Raw genomic sequence first — 12,403 nt, forward strand, 5'->3', positions numbered from 1 at the left:
GGGGCTTTTGACGGATCCTTGGGCTCACAGACCAAAGCTGTGATAGCCTCTTAGCCTTAGGAGGCGGCTCGGATCCAGCCCGGACTCCCGTGGGTCTCCAGAGGAAACACAGGGCCTGCATCCCACCTGTGGCCCGCTCTGGAAAAGTGGTTTTTCTGGCAGCTCCTGATTTCCTAAATTGTACTAAGTCAGACTTCAAGGTCAGCTCTAAATGTCAGATCATCCACAAGACACAGGGTCTGCCCTCATCTTTCACTTCGGGAATTTAAGTCTTCTGACATCAAACACGGCCTTTTCTTGTTTCTGAATATGCTATTGTCTCACACTGTGGAGATACTCTTTCCACTTTTAAGCCTATAAAGCCTCTTTTAGAAAAGGACTGTGGGGCCAGACCCTGCTGACCCCACCGCAAGTCAGGTCAGAGAGCAGAGATCTCAACCCACCCCCACTTCTGATGCCAATTTCAAATCTGGTTGTCACCTGTCAAATGGCTGTGGATTGGAAGGGCCCACTCTGCAGGTTCAACTAATTTGCTAGAGTGGCTCACAGAACTTAGAGAAACATTTTACTCCCCAGGTCACTGGTTTATTATAATAGAATGCAAGTCAGAAAGAGCCAGATGGAAGAAAGGCATTGGGCAAGGTCGCAGGGAAGGTCACGGGGCGTCTGTCCACACTCTTCGACGCTCTCTGTTCCTGCTTCTCTACCTATTCACCCTGGGAAGCTCTCTGAACCCTGTTCCTTGGGGGTTTTCATGGACCTTCATTATATAGTCAGGATTGATGAAATCACTGGCCATTGGTGATGGAACTAAGCCCCAGACAGAGTCTTCCCCTTCCGGGAGAGAGAGGGGGTCAGGAAGGGGGACTGAAAGTTCCACCCTTCTACACACAAGGCTGGCACTCCAGGCCACCAGCCCCCTGAGCCAATGTGAAGTCACCTTGTTAGGATAACAAAAAGCCCCTTTGGGGGTCTCTCTTCTTAGCAAATTCCAAGGATTTTAGGAGCTTCATGGCAGAAATGGAAACACCAACTATATGTATTTTATTGGAAATCACAACTCCCATCCCCTCCACCTTGTTTCAAGGCCTTTCTCATACCCAGGTCAGCAGGCTCCCTCTGCTCAGGTCCCTGCCTGGCCCCAGGCTGGAGTTTGCTCAGTGTCATAGAAGACACATCCCTGGTCTGGGATGAGCACAGAATTCAGTGAACGGCTAAAAGAACTGGAAAACACTCGTCACTGTAAGGGATACGGTTTCTTCCAATGGAAAGAGACTCATTGGGTATTATTCAAGAAGGAAAAAAAAAGTCCTAAAACTGAATCCTTTTACACCAGCCATTCTTCTTTCATTCCATCTTTTTAAACACATAAAAAAGAACCCCTGGGTCTCTTCATGTGATCTTAGCTAGACTTGGAAAACCTGATCCCTGTGCAAGTTACATTCAACATAATTAGCAGTAGTTCGAGATCTGTATTTCTCAAGCACGTGAGGCCCTGGACTAGGGACAGAAGGAACAGCAGCCACCTGCCTAACCCAAGCCAGACCCTGAGGCTCTGCCCAGCCACACCAGCCTCTGGTTCCCCTCGGGTGAGCTCCTTGTCTGGAGCTGCAGGAGGGGGAGGTGATAGGTGTTTTGAAGACCGCCCCCAATGCAGCCCTTTTCATAAAACTGTTTTCATTTAAGGAGCGTTTTCAAATAAATGAATATGAGAGAAAGGGAGAGAGCCTGCGAGCCAGTCACTGCTCAGCCTGGGGGTTCATCTATCCAAGCCCCAGATATCTGGCACTTCCAGACTGCCAGAGGTAAGAAACCCCCAACAGGCTCAAAGCTGGCTGGGCAACGGAAACCAGAGACGCCAGTCACTCTTTCCCTCTCCACTTTCCTCTCCAAAATGTGCAAAATCCACAAATCGGGGATAAAGTGAATGTGAGGGACACTGGAACCACAGAAATAGGAGCCCAGCCCTCCGGGACCTGCAGGAGGTATGTGGTCAGGGAGGAAAGGGGCAATCAGTGGAGCACAGCGGCCACAGGCAATGCATGTGGGGAGAACACGCACTGGCACAGATGTGCATGCACGCACACACACATGTGCATGCACAGGTACTGGGGCACATCCGCACTCACATTCAAACACACACACATGCGTTCACACACACCATCACAGGACACTGGGCTTACTGCCAGATCAGGGCTCAAGCCCCTGGGGCTCCCTGGGCCCTTGCAGCCCTGCCCCCCAGCGAGGCCCACAGCCCAACCCCAAGGCCTCCTAATGGATTGGCTACACTCGGATTCTCAGCAGCGGGGGCACACAGGCTCTCCAGGGCAGGTGGCCCGGGGCCCGGAGCGCCTGGACATCCCAGGACTGACCAGGAGACAGACATGGCTTCTTCGACCTCCCTGCCCTCCCATCACCCCAGGAGCCCAGAGCTACACACGTTTGTGCATACCCAGAAGACACACCAAGCTCTGGGCGCCGCCGCTGTCCCGCACTTGATCTCCCACATGGAGCGGGAGGGACAGACCAGTGGGGCCCAGGCGCCGCCCGGCCCGCTCAGCCGCGGCAGGTGTCTGGCCCTGGGGGTGCGGGCCAGGCAGCTCCCTGCGCCATGCAGCGCGACTGCAGGTTCGCGGGCACCTGGAGGGTGGCTTCTGCCGCTCACATTCCGAGCCTCGGGGCCACCGCCCAGCCGCAGGGATCCTCCCCAGGCCCCCTCCCGTCGGTCTCACCCCGCCGCCCGCTTTCCTCGGCCTCTTCCCTCCCCTTTCGGTCTCCCCTCCTGCCCTCTTCCTCCCGCTCCACACCCCACCGCCCCCGCCGACTCCTCCTGCTCCCTCCTCTCCTCCCCTTGCCGATCCTCTCCGCCTCCCCTGCGCTCCCCTCCTCCGCCCGCCGCTCTCCCACGGTGCGGGCTGGGGCTCCGCCACCGCCCCCGCCGCCGTGGCCGCCCCTCCGCCCCCCGCGCCGCCCCGAGCCTCAGTGATAACCCCGCGCGGGCGGCGGAGGCGCCGCGGGGAAGCTGCTGCGCGCCGGCCGGCCCGGGTCCTCGGTGCCCACTTGCAGCCGCCGGGCCGGGGCCATCCCGCGGCCCCCGCCACCTGGAGCGCCCCTGGATGGAGCGACGCGTTCTCCTCGCCGGGACGCCGCGCGGGCGCAGGGCGTGGGGCGCGAGGGGCGGCCCGTCCCTGCGGGTGCCCGGCTGCGGGGCGCTGTGCGTGCTGCTGCTGGCGCAGGTGGCGGTGCAGGTGAGTCCCCGACGGCGGGGGCGGGGTGCCGCGGCTCCCCGGCTGCAGTCGGTCTCACCGAGGGTGGCCGCTGTTTTCCGGCAGGCACCTGCGTGCTCCGTGGGACCCGCGCTGACCTCGCCGGGGAGCCCGAGCGTCTGGCGCCCTCCAGGCTCCGCGGCGCGGCCGGACTGGATGGAAAAAGGCGGTAAGTCTGCGGGGAAGGGGGGGTTCCAAGTCCTCCGCAGGTAGCGCTGGCTTACAAGGTGCAGCGTGTGTCCCTAACTCCGGAACCGCCCCGGGACGCTGCCTCGCTTTCCCGCCTTCCAGCGAGCTCCTGCGAGTCGACTCCCACCTAGGCGGGTGTGGTATTCCCTTGTGAATCACTACCGCGCACCGGCGTTACTGCCGCGAGCCTACGCGAAAAAGCCAGGAATACACGCTTAGTAAGAACATTCAAACAGCCAGGGAGACCTCCAGGGGTTTTGCTAATTCATGCATTCTGGAAATTAGAAAGCTCCGACTCCTCCTCTCCCCACCCCTCCGCCCCCTCCTGATCCTCCTCGGGCTTTTATATTTTATTTTAAGATCATTTATGTTTTTATTTACTTGACTCAGAGAGACAGAGATCACAAGCAGGCAGAGAGGCTGCAGAGAGAGGAGGAAGCAGGCTCCGTGCTGAGCAGAGAGCCTGATGCGGGCTCGATCCCAGCCCCCAGCCGAAGGCAGAGGCTCAGCACACTGAGCCACCCAGGCGCCCCCTCCTCAGGCTTTTTAAATCAAGGGTCTGTATACCCTTGACCACAGAGCAGGAGATGGGAGAAAGCCGTTTTTGCTCAGTACTGACGGTGTTAGCATGAAAGTGGGTATTCTTGGGGAGTTGGGACATAATTGAAATATAGTGCATAGGACAGGTCATTAGCGTTTGGGGACATGCTAGGCAATCCCCATACCTTCCGCTGTGATTTGTCACGCAAGTCTGATCCGTTTGCAATGTGTGGTTGGACTCGTGCTGTTGGCAGGCGGCATTTGCCAATTGCACTTGTCCTGGGGATGGTTGTCTCTGCCCTCAGCCGCCTTAGGTGAAAGGGAAGGCAGGTGTGGGATGTCAGCTGCTGAGCTCAGTCGTTGCAGTTGTTTCATATGAGCACTTTGCAACATTTCCAACAAGTGTTAGTATTTTAGAGGAAGAACAAGATTTGATTATCCTAATGTATTTTCAGAAAATCTAGAAAAATGAATAACGCAAAGTTTTTAATATAGTTGTATAAAGACAGGAATCTGACACATGCGTTAGCTGTTTGAATAAAGTCGGGCTGTAGGAGGGCGTGGAGGGCTGTAAACACCGCGGGAGGCGGTGGTCGCGGAGCAGAACACCTCAGGGACCAGCAGAGGGCGCTGGCTGTAAGTGATAGGAAACACTTAGAACTCACTTCTGCTCTGTAACTGCTGGAGGAAGGTAATTACCAGTCTATGTAAGGGTCATCTTCTTGGGCTTGCCCTTGTCTTCTTTCATGTTTCCCTCAGGGTGCATTCCACAATATAATTATCCATATTGGATTTGTCCCTCTACACGCACTTCTGAAAGAAGACATTTTTTGTAAGAATTCTAGTTCTCTAAAATCATGAAAATTCCTGAAGTTCTCAGGAGATTTCTCAGAGGACTGTGCGGCATTTTATAGAAAATACGTTTTCTTTAAGGTAGAAGCAATATAGACAGAGAACCTTTTCCAGAAGGAGAAGGCAGAGCCTTCCTGCCCAAGTGAGCTTCCCCTGCTCCTCGCCAGGACAGACTCCTGTGAGCTGGACTCCAGCCTGGCTGGCATGGTGCTCAGATCACCTGGCATCTAGGCTGCTGTCACACGCCAAGTGTTGCCATGACAACTACAATCCTCACTTGGTCAGAAATTGGAGGGGAAGGTGTGAGCCATCATCAGTGAAGTCCTAGCTTAGTGGACACACCCCAGCCCCCTACCCACCTTCTGTGTGATGGAGGGCTTTATTTATTTATTTTTTTATTTTTTAAAGATTTTATTTTTTCAGTGTTCTAAGATGCATTGTCTATGGACCACACCCAGTGCTCCATGCAATACATGCCCTCCTTAATACCCACCACAGGCTCACCCAACCCCCCACCCCTGCCCCTCCAAAACCCTCAGTTTGTTTCTCAGAGTCCACAGTCTCTCATGGTTTGTCTCCCCCTCCAATTTCCCCCAATTCACTTTTCCTTTCCTTCTCCTAATGTCCTCCATGGTATTCCTTATGTTCCACAAGTGAGTGAAACCATATGATAACTGACTCTCTCGCTTGACTTACTTCACTCAGCATGATCTCCTCCAGTCCTGTCCATGTTGATACAAAAATTGGGTATTCATCCTTTCTGATGGAGGCGATTGGAGGTCTTTAATGATAAATGGCCAAGTGGAGAAAGTGGGTTTCACTAAAGGGCTTTCATCGATCTTACCGGGAGAAGAGAGTCAGCTCAGTAGGTTCCTTGTCTCCCTGTAGAACAGTAGAGCCCAGGTGCACTTTATGTGACTGCTGGATATCTAGGTATCTTTCAAATGGACTTTGGAATTGCTCTTTTTGGCCAGAAGGTTATTTCACGCATAATTCGGACTGTGATCGCCAGTTTTCCTGTGTCTGAAGCAGCTCAGCAGCGGGAAAGAGAATGCCCTCTATTCCTTTTCTTTTTTTCTTTTTCTTTTCTGCCCTCTATGCTTGATGCCACAACAGATAACTAAACTGTTTTCAGACATGAAGTACGCCCATTTCATTTTGGCTGATTCAGAATTGTTTTTCCTTAGTGGGAGATTTTAATGCCTTTCTTCCAGATTTGCCTTTAAAAAGAAAAATAGTGGCTCTTGTTGAGAGCCAAGAGATATCACATATTCATTAGCTTTCGATTCTAGACTAAGTTACACTTCCAAGGCAAGGTTTAGAAGTTCTCTAGGAAGGAGTTTCGTCGTACATAATAGACCTGTTGTTTCTGTGTGTGCATTGGAAAATTGTATTGATTTGCTCTCAGACATTCGGGGAATGTGAGACAGGGTCATGTCTCTCAGGTTCACCCGTGGGGTGCTTGTCAATCTTTAATGACAGGCTTTTTGGAGCCGGGATTGAGGACTTTCCTGGTTCCCATGGGGTAAACACTCACAAGGTGGCTGCTTCCAAGCTATGGATGTGATGTCACTGAGTGCTGGGGTAGGAGGCAAGGTGCAGATCCGCTCTCTGCAGCTGCTGTGAACCAGCCCTGCATGCTCAGGTGGTCTACACCTCATGCATTCCCTGTGAAACCAGAGTATTCTTGGACTTGAGGCTATGGTCAGAAAACCTCTTGAAATCAAGGAGTTTGGACCACCGACTGGAGCAGCCATATGTGAAGTTTTCCTCCTTAACCAAGGGTGTAAAGGCCATAGGTCTTACCTAAAGGATTCTCAAACAGGAGTGCCTGGGAGGCTCAGTCCCTTAGGCGTCCAACTCTTGACTTCAGCTCAGCTCATGATCTCAGGGTCCTGGGATTGAGCCCTGCACCTGAGGCCATGCTCATCAGGGAGCTGGCTTGAGATTGATCCTCCTTTCCTCCCTCCCTCTGCCCTTCCCTCCTTCCCTCTACCCCTCCCCCAGCTCATTCTTTGGAGCATGCTCCCTCTAGTTTTCTCTCTTCAAAATAAGTAAATAAAACCTTTAAGAAAAAGGTTAAAAAAATAAAGGATTCTCAAAGATTAGGACTCACACTATTTTTTTCTTGAAATCACAAGCCAATTTTTGTGGGGATTATAATATGAAAATATAAGCTCAAAAATTAATGTTTTCAGTCTATTACAGTTATGTATTGATTTATTTCCAGATAGCAACAGGAGTATGATGAAATGTTATGCTTATTTTGTTCATTCATTGAATTCTTCAGTGATGACCTTTTTCACATTCATTTATACATAACTAAGAATACACATTTGATAGAAAGGACTGTTGTGGGACTAAATCCAGACCCTCTCGCCTTGGCGGTATTACCGTTTTTGTCCCTGGAGTCTGTCCCGTGCACTGAAGACTCTTTAGCAGCATCTCTGGATGGGGTCCGTAGATCCCAAGAACACCACTGTCCCCCTCCCACTCCGTGGCAGAGGGAGATGTCTCTAGACATTTGTCTCTCTGGGTGTGGGAGGGGAATCACTCTGGTTGAGAATCAGTAGACTAAATTGAAAAAACGGGTCTTCTTCCATCACACGTTCGCTTCCTCATTCTTCAGAACCAATTGTCATTGGTCACAAAGTGTGGCTTTGCTGTTTATGGAGCTGGTGGCCCAGGGCCAGCCTCTACCAGTCCTCCGGAGCTGATTGTTACTTTCCTTTAAGTTTGGCAGAGCTGGTCACTGAAAAATGAGGTATATAAAGTTACAGGGAAACAAGTCCTTTTAAAAACAAAATTAAAACATGCAAATCTCATCCCTTACATTTTTTGGCTCTTATCTGTGCAGTTAAGGTTCTTTGCATGCATTCTGTCTGGTGAGGGAGACGCTGCATATGTCCAGGTGTGCTACTGGGCAGCTCTTCCACACTCCGTGTTGAGTGATGTCACGTTGGTGCTGGAGATCAGCCACGGTGAGGAATGGGCAAATGCGGGAAAGCAGGCCCTTTATTTTTTTCCCCTGAGATAACAGGTCGTCTAGCGTTTATCAGCAGGACCCTGTATGTGTTTATGTAAAAGAGCCTTATCAGTCACTATTTTGAGAGTAGATACTCTATGTCCCCTCCAGATAAAGGATGCATGTTATATGTTTTGCAAAACAAGGTCCTAAGAATATGGCTTATATCATCTGGAAACAATTTGATTTTTTTAAGTGGTAATCATCTTTTTATGTTTTAATTTGCTGATTAGCCAGTATTTGGAAGACTCCACAGCCCCTGTTGGAATGGACACAGACTTGGAGTGAGGGGAGAGGTTTCCCCTTAGAACCCTGGGCGGCATGGTGACTGGGCAACATGGCCACGTGTACCGGCCTCCCCCTCGGCCCAGGAAGCTGGGGACAGAGAAGGCAATGGGAGGGTCCATCCCAAGGTGGAAAGGCACGCATGCTTCCCCCGTCCCTCAGCGCGGCCCAGGACAGGCTGCAATCCTAGGCTTACCCCAGACGAGCAAATCCCGACTTGCTTCCCCCTTTCTCCTGTTGCTGCACACAGCTTAAGCAGGTGTGTTTCATTTTCTTGGTTTCCCAAGTAAAACAGGAAAGAGGTCCAATGCATTTTGTCCTCTGGGACACAAATGCCCTGCTTCGCTGTAGATTTTGATGGTTGGCTGTCAAGTGGTCTGTCCCAACATGCTGCCCGTGGCCCTTAGAGTACCTGTTGATCCCTGCATGGCAGGACCAGGCCCCTGGGGTCGGAAGTCGAAGCTCTTGCCCAGAGGACACAGCCTCCCTGGAAGTGCCGAGGCCAAAGCTGAGCCTTTGGTTATCCTGCCACTGGACTGGTTTTGCTGCTGGGCCTGGACAGCACCCACCACCGGCTTCAGCGTGGGGGGCTCCAGACAGGACCTCACCACCCGAGGCCTGCTCTGCCTCTCCCAACCCACCACGGCCATTTCTGACTGGCACTGGCTGCCCGCTCTGTTCCAGCGTGAACTTTCCCTGTCCCTGACGGCACAAGGACCTATGGACAGACACTGCACTGAAATAGATTGGTTGTAGAGAAAACCTCATTTCTCCAGAAAAAAATAATTACCCAAATACTGCTTATTTCTGACCAAAAGTCATCTCTGTGTTTTATCTTATGACTCCCAGAATAATGTACAACTCGCCCTGACGCAGGAAAGGGCCCCTGTTATGAGCCTCTCACAGGCTCCTGACCACACAGTTTGTAATGAAAGGAGCTGTAAAGCATCCTTCTGTGCTTTCCACAAAGAGGGAGACAACGTGGATGTGTGCCAATGCCACACTGGGACATCATCAGCCCCTGATGCCCTGCAAGCCTGTGGGTGCCCTGATCAGACAGCCCCTTATTGACGTTTGAAAAAAAATATATGCATTTGAATGTGTTTTGGGCTAGCATACTATGAACTGGAGTGGGCAGGAGACCATGGTGCACAGTGAGGAAGACCTTGAGTGGTGAACTCCAATGACGTGCCGGAAACTCCGGCCAGGAAGAGGGTGGGCAGTGGTGTTCAGTGGGAGCAGACTGTGTAGGAAGCATTAGCATCTGGAATATGTCTGCATACGGTTTGTAGGATTCCTTGATTTAACAATTAACTATTAAAATATTAAACATCAAGGAATGCCCATCATAGTTGTCTTTTTAACTGCTTTCTGAGAAATGGTTGGTATTTTGAAGCTAAAATTTCTTGTCAGCACAATGAAGATTTTTGTAAAAAACCCAAAAAACGACTAAAAGAGTATCTAGAACCATCAATGATTTCATGTTATCATGAGTACAAAGTAAAATTTATGAGATATAATCCTAAAGGTCTGTTTCCAGTTTTCTTTGGCCTATGATCCAGTTTTCTTTTGGAGTGCCTAGATATTGCCGGATTGGAAATAACACATTCTGAGTCAGTGAGACTTCCCTAAAGGCCACTTGGAAGATTTTCACTCCTGACTCTGGTTGTTTTCATCCTACAGTGTGGATCTGAGGTCAGCTTGAAGCTTAAATTTCCTACCATCTTTCTTACCAGGCGGAAGTGTCATCTGGCAGTAAATTACATTCCATGACTCCCTGAGTCTTTCCAGAACCCCACACTTACTCAGCCTTACTCTCTTTGTCTTTCAGAATATGACCTGGTGTCTCCCTATGAGGTTGACCACAATGGAGACTATGTGTCCCATGAAATCACGCACTCTCGGAGGAGGAAGAGGGGGCTGGCCCCGCTCAGGGTGGAGTCTCTCCACCTTCGGCTGAAGGGCTTCAGGCACGACTTCCACGTGGACCTGAAAGCTTCCAGCAACCTGGTGGCTCCCGGATTTATCGTGCAGACACTGGGAAAGGGAGGCACTAAGTCCGTGCACACCTTCCCACCTGAGGATTTCTGTTTCTATCAAGGCTCCTTACGATCCCACAAAAACTCCTCGGTGGCTCTCTCAACGTGCAGAGGTTTGGTGAGTACGGCTTGGGTGCCCATGGTGTGTGAAAGGGGAGGGGTGCAGTTTCCCTTGAGGGATTGTAGCTGGTTCTGTTATTATGGCAGGACAAATCTCTTTGGTCTGTAAAAGCAGGAGGAAATCGCCAAATAATACTGTCTAAAATACCGTCAGTCTGCCTCTTTTGGTGCATTTGGCGGCAGCGCACACGCCCAGACTTAACGTTGTTGTTTGTACAAGAACCTGGGAAGAGCCCAGCGTGAAGACTGCTCTTCGAACTCATGGCCAGGTCTGATGTCACGAACTCCCCAGGGGACGGTTCCACCATAACTTACCGGCCCATTGCTAGTGCTGCAGGGATGTCTTCATTCCAAATGGAACAACACTGGGAAACTGACTGGCCAGATGGATTATTTGATCAGGTGTTTGGAAGCACTTTGGAAGGATGTGTTGAGGATCACATACTTACAGATCAGGGTGTTTGCCCAAATGCGGTGATGAATCCATAGCCGGGCAGTCCAAATCTTGTGGGACCAATGATTCTTTGGTACTTCCCCATTTTCTTAGTATCTGATGTAGACACTGAACATCACTTGAATGCTTCCAGTGATCCCATTTGTTGGGACCATATAGTGAGCAGTATCTGGCCCCATTGAGAAGATGCCTGCATTCCTCAGGCTACCCCAAGCCAAAATCTCAATGCCTTGTCTTTTAATTTTCTTAAAATATTTCCATATTTTTAGGGAAGAAAACCTTAGTGGACACTTAGAGTCTTGAGTACATAAATCGGTCATACACAGATGAGTGAGGCATGATTTAGTTAGCTAAGCAAATGTGTGTGGCCAAAATCCTTTAAGGTCTTGACCATAGTAAAGTTTTGGCAAATAAGTTTTTGAACATTTATTACATTTCTAGAAGATGCTTTCAGTCTGTCTTAAGTGTCTTTCTCTCTTTGGAAAGAGGGAATTCAGACTCTGCATCTTAGAAGGATTTTGTGCACAGGTGTGTGGATTTTGGATGCTGAAGAGGCATTCATAACCAGACCCTTCAAATACTATGTATGTGCAAATGCTAAATCTCATTAAAATTTTTCAAGAAAATATTAACACCTGCTTTTCAAGGGAATTTGGAGTGGGTTGATTCCACATCTACTCTAATTTGTAAAGGGCTTTTGATTGGAGAATGGTTATAACAGGGTTTTGCCAATGACACGGTGGTGGTTATTTGGCATAAATTTTAGGATTGAAGACAATGTGGCTGATTTCTTCCATGTTCTCCCAAGAAAAACAGATCTTCCTTAATGAAAGAGCTAGAACTCTTCATATAATGCACTAAAGGAAGCGATCTCTTCCTTGGCTTTCTTTCATAAAGGCTCGGACTGGAAATGGAAGCCATCTGTGCTGTAGGGAGGTGTGCCATGCCTTCAGAGCTCATAGACTTGGATTTATTTGTGAGATTGGGCGAGGTGCTTCCCGTTAACCCAGCAGGGGTCCAGGCTTACTGAAGCTGGGGTCTCTGTGAGCCAAGGCTCTCCCTCCCGATGGCTGAGCCCTGCCCTGAACTCTGTCCCATGAGCAGCAGCTTGAGATTTCTGGTTCTCTTTGATCTCCATGGGAGTTAATGGCACAAGTCATACATGACAACTACACGTGAGATAAAGAAGTGAAAAAGAACAGAAAAAAAAAAAACTTCTCTGGATAATGAACCCTGGAATTTAATATTCTGGTCACTGGACTAGAAATCTGTATGCTTTCCCCGTTAATCTTCCAAAGGCATTTAATCCGCTTTCACTGATGCTTTGTCTGTAGACGACACAACAGAAATGACTGCAACCAGACTTATGACTGTGGGGTTCAGGGGCATTTGCTATATGATAGGACAAATCAGAGGCATTTTAAAGGAGAAAAAGGGAGGATGAGAAGTCCCCTTTCATTAGCCAGATAATAAAAAATATTGAATGGGATCGTCCTTCAAGTAGCTGTCAGGTCCTTTATTTCTTTCTTGATTGATGGCTCCCCAGTTGCTCATCTATCAAATCTCTTAAGGTATGAAGAGAAATGACATGTTTTTACATTAGAGGATGGCTCCATCTTTGTTCTTGTTGTTC

General features: G+C 49.8%; 1 protein-coding gene across 1 annotated transcript in view; it reads left to right on the top strand.

The window, feature by feature from the left end:
- The first annotated feature begins 2,507 nt into the window (after positions 1–2,507).
- Positions 2,508–12,403, top strand: part of ADAMTS16 (ADAM metallopeptidase with thrombospondin type 1 motif 16) — a 152,507-nt gene continuing 142,611 nt past the window's right edge. Inside the window, 3 exon segments of the mRNA XM_047730242.1 lie at positions 2,508–3,248; positions 3,333–3,435; positions 9,989–10,314. Of these exon segments, the coding sequence (XP_047586198.1) occupies positions 2,508–3,248; positions 3,333–3,435; positions 9,989–10,314 (1,170 nt within the window).

The sequence above is a fragment of the Lutra lutra genome, chromosome 5 (assembly GCF_902655055.1).
Source record: "Lutra lutra chromosome 5, mLutLut1.2, whole genome shotgun sequence".
NCBI lineage: Eukaryota > Metazoa > Chordata > Mammalia > Carnivora > Mustelidae > Lutra > Lutra lutra.